General features: G+C 47.2%; 1 protein-coding gene across 3 annotated transcripts in view; it reads right to left on the bottom strand.

Moving 5' to 3' along the window:
* The window catches only part of COL6A6 (collagen type VI alpha 6 chain), a 336,531-nt gene that overhangs the window by 97,618 nt on the left and 220,782 nt on the right, over window positions 1–18,131 (bottom strand). For all 3 annotated transcript variants that reach the window (XM_030206331.1, XM_030206323.1, XM_030206339.1), the window contains 3 exons: window positions 6,717–6,770; window positions 5,567–5,602; window positions 5,135–5,197 (listed from right to left, as the gene is read on the bottom strand). In XM_030206331.1, the coding sequence (XP_030062191.1) occupies window positions 5,135–5,197; window positions 5,567–5,602; window positions 6,717–6,770 (153 nt within the window). The remainder of the gene's footprint in view (window positions 1–5,134; window positions 5,198–5,566; window positions 5,603–6,716; window positions 6,771–18,131) is intronic.

Raw genomic sequence — 18,131 nt, 5'->3', positions numbered from 1 at the left:
TGCTTGGTCACTTGCTTCAGCAAGTTGTAAATAGGAACAACAATCATTGTTTGAAATGTCTGTATGCAAATACCAGAAGCATAAGAAATAAGATGGGAGAGTTAGAATATGTTGCACTAAATGAAAGATAGATATAATAGGCATTTCTGAGACCTGGTGGAAGGAAGATAACCAATGGGACACTGCCCATACCAGGGTACAAATTATATCACAGTGATCAAATTAGTGGAGGAGAAGCATTATACGTTAAGGAGGGCCTTGAACTGAATAGACTATAAATTCTGTAGGACACAAAATGTATCTTGGAATCCTTATGGATAGAAATTCCATGTGTAAAGGGGAAAAGGATAGAGATAGGAGTGTACTACTGTCTACCTGACCAGGATGAACAGACAGATGCAGAAATGTTATCAGAAATCAGAGAGGTAACAAACTGGGGAATATAATGATAGTGGGTGATTTCAATTGCCCCAATATTAACTGGGTAAATGTAACATCAGGGTACGCTAGGGAGGTAAAATTCGTTGATGAAATGAAGGACTACTTTATGGAGCAGCTGGATCAGGAACCTACAAGAGGGGGGACAATTTAGAACAAGTCCTTAGTAAAATGCATGATCTGGTGCAGAAGGTAATGGTGGTGGGGTCACTTGATAACAGTGATGATAACATGACTAGATTTGATATAATCTCTGGAGAAAGTATAACATAGGAAATCCAATATGTTAGCATTTAACTTTCAAAAAGCAGACTATGATAAAATGAGAAGATTGGCCAACAACAACAGAAACAAAAACAAACTTAGAGAAGCAGCTGCAAAAATCCAAACTTTATACCAGGCATGGACGCTATTCAAAAATATCATCCTGGAAGCACAGACCAGATATATTCCATTTATTAAAAAAGGAGGAAGGAAAGCCAAACAACTTACTGGCATGGTTAAAAAGTGAGGTGAAGGAAGCTATTACAACTAAAAGAAAATCCTTCAGAAAATGGAAAAAGGATCTGACTGGAAATAATAGGAAACAGAATAAGGAATGGCAAGTTAAATGCAAAGTGCTGATAAGGAAGGCAAAGAGAGACTTTGAAAAGAAATTTGCGTTGGATACAAACATATATAGTAAAAACATTTTAAGGTATATTAGAAGCAAGAAGGTGGTAAAAGAATCAGCTGGACCAATAGATGACTGAGGGGTAAAAGTGGCATTCAGTGAAGACAAGGCCATAGCGAAGAGATTATATGAATTCTTTGCTTTGGGTTTCACCGAGGAAGAAGTGAGAGAGATGGTATTCAATGCTGATTAGTCAGAGGAACTGAAACAAATCTCTGTAGACCAGGAAGATATAATGGAGCAATTTGACAAACTGAAGAGTAGCAAATCACCTGAGCTGGATGGTATATATCCCAGAGTACTGATAGAATTGAAAAATGAACTTACAGAACTATTGTTAGTAATATGTAATTTATCTTTAAACTCAAGAATGGTACCAGAAGATTGGAGGGTGGCCAATATAAAGCCAATTTTTAAAAAGGGCAAATATAGACCGCTGAGCCTGACATTGGTGCTGGACAAAATGGTAGAGACTATTATAAAAAACAAAATTGCAGAGCATATACATAAGCATGGATTAATGAGACAAAGCCAACATGGATTTAGTGAAGGGAAATTTTGCCTCACCAATTTATTACATTTCTATGAAAGAGTGAATAAACATGTGGATAAAGGTGAGCCTGTCAATATTGTTTATCTGGATTTTCAAAAGGTGTTTGACAAAGTACGTCATGAAAGTCTCCTCTCATCTAAAGAGGTCAAGGCTCTTCAGCTTGGAAAAGAGATGGATGAGGGGGGGATATGATTGAGGTGTACAAAATCCTGAGTAGTGTAGAACAAGTAAAAGTAAATTAATTTTTTACTCGTTCCAAAAGTACAAAGACTAGGGGACACTCGAGGAAGTTACTTGGAAATACTTTTAAAACAAATAGGAGAAAATATTTTTTCAATCAATGAATAGGGGAGCCGGTGGATATTGTATATCTAGATTTTCAGAAGGCGTTTGACAAAGAGCCGCATGAAAGACTCCAAAGGAAACTGGAGAGTCATGGGATCGGAGGCAGTGTATTATTATGTATTAAGAGCTTTTTAAAGGATAGGAAGCAGAGAGTAGGGTTAAATGGCCATTATTCTCGACGGAGAAGGGTGGGTAGTGGGGTCTCTCGGGGGTCTGTGCTGGGACCGCTGCTTTTTAACATATTTATAAATGACCTCGAGATGGGAATAACCAGTGAGGTAATTAAATTCGCAGATGACACAAAATTATCCAGGGTCGTCTCGTCGCGGGAGGAGTGTGAAAAATTACAAGAAGACCTCGTGAGACTGGGGGATTGGGCATCCAAATGGCAGATGACGTTCAACGTTGACAAGTGCAAAGTGATGCATGTGGGAAGAAGGAACCCGAATTACAGCTATGTTATGCAAGGTTCCGCGTTAGGAGTTAAGGACCGAGAAAGCTCAATGTGCTGCGGTGGCTAAGAAGACGAACAGAAAGTTGAGTATTATTAGAAAAGGGATGGAAAACAAGCATGAGGATGTTATAATGCCGTTATATCGCTCCATGGTGCGACCGCACCTGGAATATTGTGTTCAGTTCTGGTCGCCTAATCTCAAAAAAGATATAAAGGAATTGGAGAAGGTGCAGAGAAGGGCGACAAAAATGATAAAAGGGATGGGACGACTACCCTATGAGGAGAGGTTAAGATGGCTAGGACTCTTTAGCCTGGAGAGAAGGCAGCTGAGAGGTGATATGATAGAGGTTTACAAAATAATAAGCGGGATAGAGCGGACAGATGTGAAGCGTTTGTTTATGCTTTCTAACAATAATAGAACCAGGGGACACAAGATGAAATTAGAATGTGGTAGGTTTAAAACAAATCAGAGAGAGTTTTTCTTTACTCAGCGCGTAGTTAGAGTCTGGAACTCACTGCCGAAGAAGGTCGTGATGGCAGCTAGCCTTGCTGAGTTTAAAGGGGGTCTGGACAGATTTCTGAAGGAAAAGTCCATTGATCGTTATTAAATTTTGGGTTTTTTGCCAGGTTCTTGGGGCCTGGATTGGCCGCTGTCGGAGACAGAGTGCTGGGCTTGATGGACCTTTGGTCTTTTCCAAGTGTGGCAGTGCTTATGTGCTTAAGTTAAGCTCTGGAACTCTTTGCCAGAGGAGGTGGTAACAGCGGTTAACGTATCTGGGTTTAAAAAAGGTTTGGACAAATTCGTGCAGGAAAAGTCCATAGTCTGATATTGAGACTGATATGGGAAACAACTGGTTGCACTGGGATTTGTAGTATGGAGTGTTGCCACGATTTGGGTTTCTGCCAGGTACTTGCGATCTGGCTTGGCCGCTGTTTGGAAAGCAGGATACTGGGCTAGATGGACCATAGCTCTGACCCAGTATGGCTACTCTTATGTTCTTAAATTAGAAAGTTATGAGATAGGAGGTAATGTGTTATTGTGGATTAAAAACTGGTTAAAAGGTAGAAAACAAGAGAGTAGGGTTAAATGGTCAGTATTTTTAATGGAGAAGAGTAGATAGTGGGGTTCCCCAGGGTCTGCGCTGGAACCGCTGCTTTTTAACATTTATAAATGATCTAGAGATCGGAATAACTAGTGAAGTAATTAAATTTGCTGATGACACAAAGTTATTCAAAGTTATTAAATCGCAAGAGGATTGTGAAAACTTGCAAGAGGATCTTATGAGACCGGGAGAATGGGCAACCCAGTGGCAGATGACGTTTAATGTGAGCAAGTGCAAAGTGACACATGTGAGAAAGAGGATCCCAAACTATAGCTATGTTATGCAAGGTTCCACATTAGGAGTCACCATCCAGGAAAAGGTTCTAGACTGTCATTGTTGATGATAGATTGAAACCCTCTGCTCAGTGTGTGGCTGCGGCTAAGAAAACAAATAGAATGTTAGGAATTATTAGGAAAGGAATGGAAACCAAAAATGAGAATACTATAATGTCTTTTTTATTGCGCCATAGTGCAAATGCAACTTGAATACTATGTGCAATTCTGGTACGACCGCATCTAAACAAAGATGCAGTGGAATTAGAAAAGGTACAGAGAAGGGCAACAAAAATGATAAAAGGGATGGGATGACTTCCTTACCAGCTAGGGCTCTTCAGCTTGGAGAATAGATGGCTGAGAGGAGATACGATATAGGTCTATACAATACTGAGTGGACTGGAACAGGTAGAGGTAAATTGCTTGTTTACTCTTTCCAAAAACTACTAGGATTAGTGGGCACTCAAGGAAGCTACAAAGTAGCAAATTTAAAACAAACAGAAGAAAATATTTCTTCACTCAACATGTAATTAAACTCTGGAATTCATTTCCAGAGAATGTGGTAAAAGCAGTTAGTTAGCAGGGTTTAAAAAAGGTTTAGGTAAATTTTCTAAAAGAAAGTCTATAAGCCATTATTATTAAATTGGACTTGGGAAAATCCACTGCTTATTTCTAGGATTGGTGGTTGTACAAATAGTTTTCTTCCTACCATTATAAGTGTGTGCTCTAAGTACTTTTTACATGATATTCATCTTTATTACAATTTATCATATTTTGGATGGAGGGGGTAGTCAATGATTAAAGACTGCTACGGCTGCCAGACAAAAATATTTTGTCACAACATACAGCCAAACTATTATCTATGAGACATCCCCAAAAATTCAAGTTATATCATACTACGTGACACACACTTATCTATTTTCTACTTTTCGTTTTTGGTTGTTGAGTTTTGATAACTTAATAAGTAGAACGCCTAATTCTTTTTACAGTATTTCTAGGATAAGCAGCATAAAATTTGTTTTACTGTTCTGGGATCCTGTCAGGTACTTATGATCTGGATTGTCCACTGTTGGAAAAAGGATATTAGGCTTGATGGACCTTCGGACTGTGCCAGTATGGCAAACTTATGTTCTTATGTTATGATAAATGAAAACATCAGCCTAACCTATATGTTAAATACTAGATTCACCCATGTAAATAAACAAAGCTTCTCCACACAAGCTGTGAACTTTATACTTAATATTTCAGCTTATATATAAAATGTTAAAGCCACAGTGGCATATTCTAATATACAACCTGTATGCCTTGAATTCCACGGGCTCCTTTGCTACCTGGTGGACTAGGAATTCCCCGTGGACCCTGCAAAAGTGAAGGGAAAATATTAATAGATAACAAGTCTACATCTACAAATTATTTGGTCAGTGATTTCATTTATAAAGAAGCAGCAGGTATGTCTGCAGGTGACTGCTGAAATTTTAATCATTGTATCCAGAGAAAATACAGAAGAAGATATAATTAAACAAGGTCAACTGGAATCACAGTCAGTCATTGCAACTGAACCACGGTGGGAGGAAAACTTTACCACACTTTATTAAAAGGACAGTGTCTCCCGATAATGCAGATTTGACAAGCTGAACGGGATAATCACAAAAACACGATGCTGAAATTAACTTTCCATCTTCCCAAATTTTCTATTACCAACCCACTAAAACTTAAATGGCTACTGACCTTTGGGCCTGAAGGGCCTCTACGACCTTGTCGACCCTATGTTTAAAAAAAGCAAAAGGTTTAGGATGAAGCACAGTCAACGAACATACATCCTGCCCAAACACACTGACCTCAAAGGCAATGTATTTGCAGATCAGCTGGCTACGTGGATAAGAAATATGTGAAAAGTGGAAGCCATCTTGAATGAGTGCATAAACATAAGTGTTGTGCATATGTTTGAAAAGTGAAAGCACAGGTGTAGTTTTCTCCCTCCAACTAAATGGCGCCCACAGGAACACTTCTTTTTACTGGTGATTAAAGCAGGGGTGTAGCCAGATGGTCAAATTTGGGTGGGCCTGAGCCCAAGGTGGGCGGGCATGGAATTCACATCCCTCCCCAATCCCCCTCTGGTTTGCTCCTCTCTCCACCCTTCCCTGCCCACAGACCCCAAATATTAAGTACTTGAGCAGGCGGGGATCCCCACACCCTGCTTCCTGAAGATTTCCTCCTCCTCCTCGAGCAGCCAGCACTCTTCCAAACGGCAGCTGGCAGCACTTGCCTCAAACTGATGCTGCTACCAGCTTGTCGTGCATGCTCAGTGCTTATGCATATGTGAAAACTGAGCATGTGTAGAAGGGCTGGTCTCCAGGCAAGTGCCGCTGGCTGACATTTGGAAGAGCGCTGGTGCCCAAGGAAAGAAAATCTTCAGCTGGCAAGGTTTGGGGATCCCCACCAGCCACAGCAAGACTGTCAAAATTTTGGGTGGGCCTGAGTCTAAAATGGGTGGGCCCTGGCCCACCCAGGCCCACCTGTGGCTACGCCACTGGATTAAAGTATATGTGTTGTGAAAGCCACTTAGACGATTCAGTCGTTCTACCTGCATAATTCCCATTTTCACCCACGGAGATCCTGAAGAAACATTTGAAAATGTATCTATTATAGCTAGCCAGTGTTGCTAAAAATACAGGAATACATCTGGACACATGCACACAATAATAAATACCCATGCATACACACCAATCACTTTGTTACTGGAATGAGATATCTAATAATAATTCAGTATACACGCATACCTGCAACACTTAACAATAGACAAACCATAAAAATATCAAACTCGCATACAGTGCAAAGAGCAGTTAGCTACAGAGTAACAACTGTTTGTTATTTTTACATCAGTGCCTTTTCCACCAAGCGAGCCTCGCACACCATCTACTCCGGCTTCTCCCTGTAAAGCAAAAGAGACAGTTAAGTGGAGTTTTTTTCCCACTTCTGTTATTTTGGATGTCATATAGACAAGAACTACCTCCTCCAACTATGTGTTGTTTTTTGTAGTATGGAAGTTTTATATGAGAGATTTCAGAAATATGAATAATACTATCTTGTCATAGACAGTTAACAGGATCAGACTGTACAAAGGCAATTAAGCATTCAATCTGCTCTAGTCATGAGTGACCCATAAATTAATCCGAAGGCCGGCAATCTATACTCTGTGTACCTTGTACCTTACTTTGTGTTATCTCTATGATACTCTGTACCATATCCTGTAAGCCGCACTGAGCCTGCTATCAAGCGGGAAAGAGCGGGGTATAAATGCCATAAATAAATAAATATGGAGTCCAAAGATTTACAGCAAATGTAAACACATGAAATGTAAACACATAAACCAGGGGCGTATCTGGGGTTCGGCGGTAGGGGGGGCCAGAGCCAGAGTGGGGGGGCACATTATAGCCCCCCCGCCACCATTGCCACCCCCTGCCACCATTGCCACCCCCCCGCCGCCATTGCCACCCCCCTGCCGCCGTCACCACCACCCCCCTACCGCCGTCACCACCTACCTTTGCTGGCGGGGGACCCCAACCCGCGCCAGCCGAGGTCCGCTTCCTCTAAAAATATTCCTTGAGCTGAGGTCTTTTAAGTTGTTCGTCCTCGCTCCCACTCCGTGCTGCTGTTCAAACTCTGCGGAATCCAGTTTTGGAGTCTGTCTGACGTCGCAGCACATTGTACGTGCAGGACGACGTACAACGTGCTGCAACATCAGACAGACTCCGAAACTGGATTTCACAGAATTTGAACAGCAGCACGGAGTGGGAGCGAGGACGAACAACTTAAAAGACCTCAGCTCAAGGAATATTTTTAGAGGAAGCGGACCTCGGCTGGCGCGGGTTGGGGTCCCCCGCCAGCAAAGGTAGGTGTTGGCGGCGGTAGGGGGGTCCAGGGCAAAATCTGCGGGGGCCCAGGCCCCTGTGGCCCCACGCAGATATGCCCCTGACATAAACACTGGGCTCTGTGCATACTTCCCATCCACTTCTGAAGATATACCCCATGAATGGATGTCAATATCATACCAAAACCAAAGATCCTGATGATGTACACTTTACGGGCTGCAGAAACTTTGAGCCTAGGCCTGGTTGCACTTGACTGTCATGCTGACATGAAGCACAGCTTATGACGTTTTAAGTTACTTAACACTCTCTTTGCAGTGTCAGATTGTAGGTAGCGAATGCTACATACCTGTAGAAGGTATTCTCCGAGGACAGCAGGCTGATTGTTCTCACTGATGGGTGACGTCCACGGCAGCCCCTCCAATCGGAACACTTTCTAGCAAAGTCCTTTGCTAGTCCTCGCGCGCCGATGCGCACCGCGCATGCGCGGCCGTCTTCCCGCCCGAACCGGCTCGTGCCGGCCAGTCTCATATGTAGCAAGACAAAGAGAAGGGAAGACAGAACTCCAAAGGGGAGGCGGGCGAGTTTGTGAGAACAATCAGCCTGCTGTCCTCGGAGAATACCTTCTACAGGTATGTAGCATTCGCTTTCTCCGAGGACAAGCAGGCTGCTTGTTCTCACTGATGGGGTATCCCTAGCCCCCAGGCTCACTCAAAACAACAACCATGGTCAATTGGGCCTCGCAACGGCGAGGACATAACTGAGATTGACCTAAAAAATTTACCAACTAACTGAGAGTGCAGCCTGGAACAGAACAAACATGGGCCTAGGGGGGTGGAGTTGGATTCTAAACCCCGAACAGATTCTGAAGCACTGACTGCCCGAACCGACTGTCGCGTCGGGTATCCTGCTGCAGGCAGTAATGAGATGTGAATGTGTGGACAGATGACCACGTCGCAGCTTTGCAAATCTCTTCAATAGTGGCTGACTTCAAGTGGGCTACCGACGCTGTCATGGCTCTATGAGCCGTGACATGACCCTCAAGAGCCAGCCCAGCCTGGGCGTAAGTGAAGGAAATGCAATCTGCTAGCCAATTGGATATGGTGCGTTTTCCCACAGCCACTCCCCTCCTGTTGGGATCAAAAGAAACAAACAATTGGGCGGACTGTCTGTTGGGCTATGTCCGCTCCAGATAGAAGGCCAATGCTCTCTTGCAGTCCAATGTGTGCAGCTGACGTTCAGCAGGGCAGGAATGAGGACGGGGAAAAAATGTTGGCAAGACAATTGACTGGTTCAGATGGAACTCCGACACAACCTTTGGCAAGAACTTAGGGTGAGTACGGAGGACTACTCTGTTATGATGAAATTTGGTGTAAGGGGCCTGGGCTACCAGGGCCTGAAGCTCACTGACTCTACGAGCTGAAGTAACTGCCACCAAAAAAATGACCTTCCAGGTCAAGTACTTCAGATGGCAAGAATTCAGTGGCTCAAAAGGAGGTTTCATCAGCTGGGTGAGAACGACATTGAGATCCCATGACATTGTAGGAGGCTTGACAGGGGGCTTTGACAAAAGCAAACCTCTCATGAAGCGAACAACTAAAGGCTGTCCTGAGATCGGCTTACCTTCCACACGGTAATGGTATTCACTCATTGCACTAAGGTGAACCCTTACAGAGTTGGTCTTGAGACCAGACTCAGACAAGTGCAGAAGGTATTCAAGCAGGGTCTGTGTAGGACAAGAGCGAGGATCTAGGGCCTTGCTGTCACACCAGACGGCAAACCTCCTCCATAGAAAGAAGTAACTCCTCTTAGTGGAATCTTTCCTGGAAGCAAGCAAGATGCGGGAGACACCCTCTGACAGACCCAAAGAGGCAAAGTCTACGCTCTCAACATCCAGGCCGTGAGAGCCAGGGACCGGAGGTTGGGATGCAGAAGCGCCCCTTCATCCTGTGTGATGAGGGTCGGAAAACACTCCAATCTCCACGGTTCTTCGGAGGACAACTCCAGAAGAAGAGGGAACCAGATCTGACGCGGCCAAAAAGGAGCAATCAGAATCATGGTGCCTCGGTCTTGCTTGAGTTTCAACAAAGTCTTCCCCACTAGAGGTATGGGAGGATAAGCATACAGCAGACCCTCCCCCCAGTCCAGGAGGAAGGCATCCGATGCCAGTCTGCCGTGGGCCTGAAGCCTGGAACAGAACTGAGGGACTTTGTGGTTGGCTCGAGATGCGAAGAGATCTACCAAGGGGGTGCCCCACACCTGGAAGATCTGACGCACTACACGGGAATGGAGCGACCACTCGTGAGGTTGCATAATCCTGCTCAACCTGTCGGCCAGACTGTTGTTTACGCCTGCCAGATATGTGGCTTGGAGCACCATGCCGTGACGGCGAGCCCAGAGCCACATGCTGACGGCTTCCTGACACAGGGGCGAGATCCGGTGCCCCCCTGCTTGTTGACGTAATACATGGCAACCTGGTTGACTGTCTGAATTTGGATAATTTGGTGGGACAGCCGATCTCTGAGAGCCTTCAGAGCGTTCCAGATCGCTCGTAACTCCAGAAGATTGATCTGCAGATCGCGTTCCTGGAGGGACCAGCTTCCTTGAGTGTGAAGCCCATCGACATGAGCTCCCCACCCCAGGAGAGATGCATCCGTGGTCAGCACTTTTTGTGGCTGAGGAATTTGGAAAGGACGTCCCAGAGTCAAATTGGACCAAATCGTCCACCAATACAGGGATTTGAGAAAACTCGTGGACAGGTGGATCACGTCTTCTAGATCCCCAGCAGCCTGAAACCACTGGGAAGCTAGGGTCCATTGAGCAGATCTCATGTGAAGGCGGGCCATGGGAGTCACATGAACTGTGGAGGCCATGTGGCCCAGCAATCTCAACATCTGCCGAGCTGTGATCTGCTGGGACGCTCGCACCCGCGAGACGAGGGACAGCAAGTTGTTGGCTCTCGTCTCTGGGAGATAGGCGCGAGCCGCCCGAGAATCCAGCAGAGCTCCTATGAATTCGAGTTTCTGCACTGGGAGAAGATGGGACTTTGGATAATTTATCACAAACCCCAGTAGCTCCAGGAGGCGAATAGTCATCTGCATGGACTGCAGGGCTCCTGCCTCGGATGTGTTCTTCACCAGCCAATCGTCGAGATATGGGAACACGTGTACCCCCAGTCTGCGAAGTGCCGCTGCTACTACAGCCAAGCACTTCGTGAACACTCTGGGCGCAGAGGCGAGCCCAAAGGGTAGCACACAGTACTGGAAGTGACGTGTGCCCAGCTGAAATCGCAGATACTGTCTGTGAGCTGGCAGTATCAGGATATGCGTGTAGGCGTCCTTCAAGTCCAGAGAGCATAGCCAATCGTTTTGCTGAATCATGGGTAGAAGGGTGCCCAGGGAAAGCATCCTGAACTTTTCTTTGACCAGATATTTGTTCAGGGCCCTTAGGTCTAGGATGGGACGCATCCCCCCTGTTTTCTTTTCCACAAGGAAGTACCTGGAATAGAATCCCAGCCCTTCTTGCCCGGATGGCACGGGCTCGACCGCATTGGCGCTGAGAAGGACGGAGAGTTCCTCTGCAAGTACCTGCTTGTGTTGGAAGCTGTAAGATTGAGCTCCCGGTGGACAATTTGGAGGTTTTGAGGCCAAATTGAGGGTGTATCCTTGCCGGACTATTTGGAGAACCCACTGATCAGAGGTTATGAGAGGCCACCTTAGGTGAAAAGCTTTCAACCTCCCCCCGACTGGTAGGTCGCCCGGCACTGACACGTGGATGTCGGCTATGCTCTGCTGGAGCCAGCCAAAAGCTCGTCCCTTGCTTTTGCTGGGAAGCCGAGGGGCCTTGCTGAGGCGCACGCTGCTGACGAGAGCGAGCGCGCTGGGGCTTAGCCTGGGCCGCAGGCTGTCGAGAAGGAGGATTGTACCTATGCTTGCCAGAAGAGTAGGGAACAGTCTTCCTTCCCCCAAAAAATCTTCTACCTGTAGAGGTAGAGGCTGAAGGCTGCCAGCGGGAGAACTTGTCGAATGCGGTGTCCCGCTGGTGGAGCTGCTCTACCACCTGTTCGACTTTCTCTCCAAAAATATTATCCGCACGGCAAGGCGAGTCCGCAATCCGCTGCTGGATTCTATTCTCCAGGTCGGAGGCACGCAGCCATGAGAGTCTGCGCATCACCACACCTTGAGCAGCGGCCCTGGACGCAACATCAAAGGTGTCATACACCCCTCTGGCCAGGAATTTTCTGCACGCCTTCAGCTGCCTGACCACCTCCTGAAATGGCTTGGCTTGCTCAGGGGGGAGCTTATCCACCAAGCCCGCCAACTGCCGCACATTGTTCCGCATGTGTATGCTCGTGTAGAGCTGGTACGACTGAATTTTGGCCACGAGCATAGAAGAATGGTAGGCCTTCCTCCCAAAGGAGTCCAAGGTTCTAGAGTCCTTGCCCGGGGGCGCCGAAGCATGCTCCCTAGGGCCAAATCCACAACTCCAGAGTCGTGAGGCAACTGAGTGCGCATCAGCTCTGGGTCCCCATGGATTCGGTACTGGGACTCAATCTTCTTGGGGATGTGGGGATTACTTAAAGGCTTGGTCCAGTTCACCAGCAATGTCTTTTTGAGGACATGATGCATGGGTACTGTGGACGCTTCCTTAGGTGGAGAAGGATAGTCCAGGAGCTCAAACATTTCAGCCCTGGGCTTGTCCTACACAACCACCGGGAAGGGGATGGCCGTAGACATCTCCCGGACAAAGGAAGCGAAAGACAGGCTCTCGGGAGGAGAAAGCTGCCTTTCAGGAGAGGGAGAGGGAGTGGGATCAGAAGGAAGACCCTCAGACTCCTCGTCAGAGAAATATCTGATGTCTTCTTCTTCTTCCCACGAGGCCTCACCCTCGGTGTCAGACACAAGTTCACGGACCTGTGTCTGCAACCGTGCCCGGCTCGACTCCGTGGAACCACGGCCATGGTGGGAACGTCGAGAGGTAGACTCCCTCGTCCGCACCGGCGAAGCTCCCTCCGCCGACGTAGTCGGGGAGCCTTCCTGGGAGGCTACCGCAGTCGGTACCGCACGCGGCACCGATGCCGGAGACCTCACCCCGGGCAATGGGCCAGCCGGCGCCTCGCTCGACGGTACCGGCGGTGCAAGCACCCCCGGTACTGGAGGGGTAGGGCGCAACAGCTCTCCCAGGATCTCTGGGAGAACGGCCCGGAGACTCTCATTCAGAGCGGCTGTAGAAAAAGGCATGGAAGCCGATGCAGGCGTCGATGTCAGAGTCTGTTCCGGGTGTGGAGGCTGTTCTGGGCTGTCCAAAGGGGAGCGCATCGACACCGCTTGAACAGAGGGCGAGCGGTCCTCTCGGTGCCGATGCCTACTGGGTGCCGACTGCCTCGGCGACCCAGAGCTCTCGGTGCCGACACGGGAAGGGGACCGGTTTCGATGCTTCTTCGACTTCTTGGGACGAAGCATGTCAACGGAGCTTCCCGGCACCGACGAGGAGGACGTAGAATCCAGCCGTCGCTTCCTCGGGGCCGAGACCGAAGGAGGTCGGTCTCAGGGGGGCTGTACCGCAGGAGCCCTTGGGATGGGGGGAGACCCACCCGAAGGCTCACCGCCACCAGCAGGGGAATGGACAGCCCTCACCTGCACTCCAGACGAAGCACCACCGTCCGATGACATCAGCAGACGAGGAGGTCTCGATACCACCGACGCCGACGCAGCCTTCCGATGTCGCCCCGATGCAGAGGGTCGATGCCTCGATGCACTCGATGCAATCGGGGGCGAAGATGAAGGTCCAGGCGCCGACGACGTCGAAGCAGTCGATACTCCCAGTGCCGATGCCGACGAAGAGCCCGAGAACAAAATGTTCCACTGGGCTAACCTCGCTACCTGAGTCCGCCTTTGTAAAAGGGAACACAGACTACAGGCCTGAGGGCGGTGCCCAGCCCCCAGACACTGAAGACACGACGCGTGCCTGTCAGTGAGCGAGATTACCCGGGCGCACTGGGTGCACTTCTTTAAGCCGCTGGAAGACTTCGATGTCATGGGCGGAAAAATTGCGCCGGCGAGATCAAAACTTGAAATGGCGAAAATGGCACCGCAAAAATAGGGGGAAGAAAAACTTCGACCGAGGCCTAATAGGGCCTACCCCGACGACGAAAGAAAACTTACCGGGGCAAAGACTGGAAGTACGGGAAGGGAGAAAACCATAAAGGTCTCCTTCCGACACCTTTTTTTTTTTTTTTTTTTTTAGAACGAAGTCGATAAACGACACGCGAGGTCAACTTTGGGGCGCGAACGGCGAAACACGACCGTACCGAGCGCGGACAAAAGAAGACTGGCCAGCACGAGCCGGTTCGGGCGGGAAGACGGCCACGCATGCGCGGTGCGCATCGGCGCGCGAGGACTAGCAAAGGACTTTGCTAGAAAGTGTTCCGATTGGAGGGGCTGCCGTGGACGTCACCCATCAGTGAGAACAAGCAGCCTGCTTGTCCTCGGAGAACAGGCACTTTACACAGGCATGGAAATACGGAGCAAGCTGGGTATAAACACTGACAAGGTGTTCAGAAAAAGCTGAGTTACCATGTATTGCAAAGTGGGGCAGTGCCGGAGTCTAGTTTTCCAATCAACAGTACAGTGCTTTGTGCATCCAGGACTTGCAACACACAGGGTGTAATCTTTTAAAGGAGTTTTCACACAAAGTCCTCTTTACACATCTGAAAGGGCTTTTCCGCCCAATATTCAGTGCTATTTAACCAGCCAGGAATGGGTCCTGGCCAGTTAAATAGCGCTTATTATTAGGATTTGTATAGCGCTACCAGATGCACGCAGCGCTGAACACCTGACATAGAGAGACAGTTCCTGCTCAAAAGAGCTTACAATCTAAATAATACAGACAGACAAGACAATTAAGGGCGAGGGAAGTACTGGGTGAGAAGGAACAAGGGGAGGCAAATGAGTAGTGGCTAGGAGTCAAAAGCAGCAGTGAAAAGGTGGGTTTTCAGCATAGATTTGAAGACAGGTAGAGATGGAGCTAGACGTACAGGCTCAGGAAGTTTATTCCAGGCATAAGGTGCTGCAAGAGAAAAGGAACGAAGCCTGGAGTTAGCAGTGGAGGAGAAGGGGGACAACAAGAGAGATTTGTCCAGCGAGCGGAAGTCACGGGAAGGAATGTAGGGAGAGATGAGAGTGGAGAGGTAATGGGGGGCTGCAGAATGGATGCATTAAAAGGTCAGTAAGAGAAATTTGAACTGTATATGAAGCGGACAGGGAGCCAGTGAAGTGACTTGAGGAGTGGGCTAGTGTGGGTATAACAGTTTTGGCGGAAAATAAGCCGTGCTGCAGAATCTTGGACAGACTGGAGAGGAGAGAGGTGACTGAGCGGAAGACCAGTAAGAAGTAAATTGCAATAATCCAAGTGAGAGGTGACAAGGGTGTGGATAAAGGTTTTGGCAGCGTATTCAGAAAGGAAGGGGCGAATTTTGCTAATGTTGTAGATAAAGAAACGACAGGTTTTGGCGATCTGTTGAATATGTGCAGAGAAGGAGAGAGAGGAATCAAAGATGACACCAAGATTACGAGACGAGGAGACAGGGAGGATGTGAGAGCCATTAACAGAGATAGAGAATGGGGGAAGTTTCAGCATGCTTGTCTGACATTGCTGCCTGGATGTCTCAACGCCACCTGAAATTAAATATGACCAAAACCGAGCTTCTCATTTTCCCCCCCAAACCCACCTCCCCGCTCCCCCCGTTTTCTATTTCTGTTGATGGCTCTCTCATTCTCCCTGTCTCCTCAGCTCGAAACCTTGGGATCATCTTTGACTCTTCTCTCTCCTTCTCTGCTCATATCCAGCAGACCGCCAAGACCTGTCGTTTCTTTCTTTACAACATCCGTAAAATCCGCCCTTTCTTTCCGAGCACTCTACCAAAACCCTCATCCACACCCTTGTCACCTCTCGTTTAGACTACTGCAATCTGCTTCTTGCTGGCCTCCCACTTAGTTACCTCTCCCCTCTCCAGTCGGTTCAAAACTCTGCTGCCCGTCTCATCTTCCGCCAGGGTCGCTTTACTCGTACTACCCCTCTCCTCAAGACCCTTCACTGGCTCCCTATCCATTTCCGCATCCTGTTCAAACTTCTTCTACTAACCTATAAATGTATTCACTCTGCTGCTCCCCAGTATCTCTCCACACTCGTCCTTCCCTACACCCCTTCCCGTGCACTTCGCTCCATGGATAAATCCTTCTTATCTGTTCCCTTCTCCACTACTGCCAACTCCAGACTTCGCGCCTTCTGTCTCGCTGCACCCTACGCCTGGAATAAACTTCCTGAGCCCCTACGTCTTGCCCCATCCTTGGCCACCTTTAAATCTAGACTGAAAGCCCTCCTCTTTAACATTGCTTTTGACTTGTAACCACTCGCCTCCACCTACCCTCCTCTCTTCCTTCCCGTTCACATTAATTGATTTGATTGGCTTACTTTATTTATTTTTTGCCTATTAGATTGTAAGCTCTTTGAGCAGGGACTGTCTTTCTTCTATGTTTGTGCAGCGCTGCGTATGCCTTGTAGCGCTATAGAAATGCTAAATAGTAGTAGTAGTAGGAGGAGGGTTTAGGGGGGAAAATGAGAAGTTCAGTTTTAGTCATGTTTAGCTTCAGATGGCGAAGAGACATCCAAGCAGCAATGTCAGATAAGCAGGATGAAATTTTGTCCTGGATTAAGGATGAGATTTCAGGGGTGGAGATGTAGATTTGAGAATCGTCCGCATAAAGATGGTACTGAAAGCCGTGGGATGAAATCAGGGTACCAGGGAAAGAGGTATAGAAGGAGAAGAGGAGGGGTCCAAGGACAGAACCCTGAGGTACACCAACTGTAAGAGGGATGGAAGTTGAAGAGGAACACTGAAAGTGCGAAGTGAGAGATAGGAAGAGAACCAGGAAACAACAGGACCCTGGAATCCAATTGAGGATAGCGTATCTAGGAGTATGGTGTGGTCAACAGTGTCGAAAGCAGCAGATAGGTCAAGAAGGATAAGGATAGAATAGAGACCTCTGGATTTAGCCAGCAGTAAGTCATTAGAGACTTTGGTAAGTGCAGTTTCAGTAGAGTGACGTGGGCGGAAACCAGATTGGAGTGGGTCAAGAATAGGTTGAGAAGAAAGAAAGCCAAGACAGCGGCGCTGAACGATGCGTTCAAGTAATTTGGAGAGGAAAGGGAGATGGGACGATAGTTAGAGGGACAGGTAGGGTCAAGTGAGTGTTTTTTAAGGAGTGGAGTGACAACAGCATGTTTGAAGGCCTTAGGAACAGTTGCAGTGGAGAGTGAAAGATTAAGGATGTGACGGATGACAGGAATGACAGAAGGAGAGATAGTGTTAAGTAGATAAGTGGGGATGGGATCAGAGGAACAGGTAGTACATTTTAGAGGAGGAAAGAAGAAGGGCAGTTTCCTCAGTAGAAACTTCAGAGAAGGAGGAAAAAGAGGGAGAGGAAGGAGAGTAGGGGGTGTGAGCTAAGGGAGAAAGAGGTGGGGAGGGTTTGGATGAAAATTCAAGGTTGATCTTATGGATTTTATCGTGGAATCAGCTTAATCAGCTATCTGCGAATATTCAGCGGGAGATAGCCGGTTATCTCCTGCTGAATATTTGCAATCAGCACTTAGCAGATAACCAGCTATATGGTGCAATGTAGCCGGCTATCCGCTAACATTAAGCACATTGCCAGCTAAGTTTGGTGGTCAAATTGGGCTGCTGAAATAGGCCTATCTTTGGCCAATTTTGACTTAACCGGCCAGCGCTGAATAATTGACTTGCCCGCTTAAGTTGAAACCAGTCAAAAATAAACTGGATATTCAATGCCGGTCACCGGAAATGGCCCGGCACTGAATATTCAGGCTCAGCCCAGCTAACTTCTGCAGTCTGAAGATCGGGCCCTTTATGTTTATGCTTATTCAATACTTGATATACCATCTCTCAGTTTCTCTCAGGCAAGAGAATCAAAGTGGTTTACAATATAAAATCATTACCATAAAATCCTAAAATCAGAAAAGAACTAAAAGCAAGAGAGGAGAGAGAAAAATGAAAAGAGGGAGACTAGAAAACCAGAAAAAGGGAAGGAGATCAAAGTTTATAGTTTATACTGCCATAACTAACTCGCAGATTTGGGTGGTGAACATTAATCCAAAAACAATGCAAGAGAAAACAGAAACTACAAAAATTAATAGGAAAGCATACCAGTCACAGCCAAAACAGCACTCATACCAACTGATAGTGAACAATTGCAGAGAGGATAACTGGGGGAGGGGGGGAATGTAATAAAAAGAATTTTAGAGATTGCTTTTCAACTCTATCTGCCTTGACCATCAAGTGCACTTGGGGTCTGTATTTGTAATTAGAAGTAATTCTGTTTAAAAATGATTGTTTAACTTTGATT

The sequence above is a fragment of the Microcaecilia unicolor genome, chromosome 1 (genome assembly GCF_901765095.1).
Source record: "Microcaecilia unicolor chromosome 1, aMicUni1.1, whole genome shotgun sequence".
In the NCBI taxonomy this organism is placed as follows: Eukaryota; Metazoa; Chordata; class Amphibia; order Gymnophiona; family Siphonopidae; genus Microcaecilia; species Microcaecilia unicolor.
The sequence above is the reverse complement of the archived record's forward strand: the minus strand, read 5'-3'. Positions and strand labels throughout refer to the sequence as shown.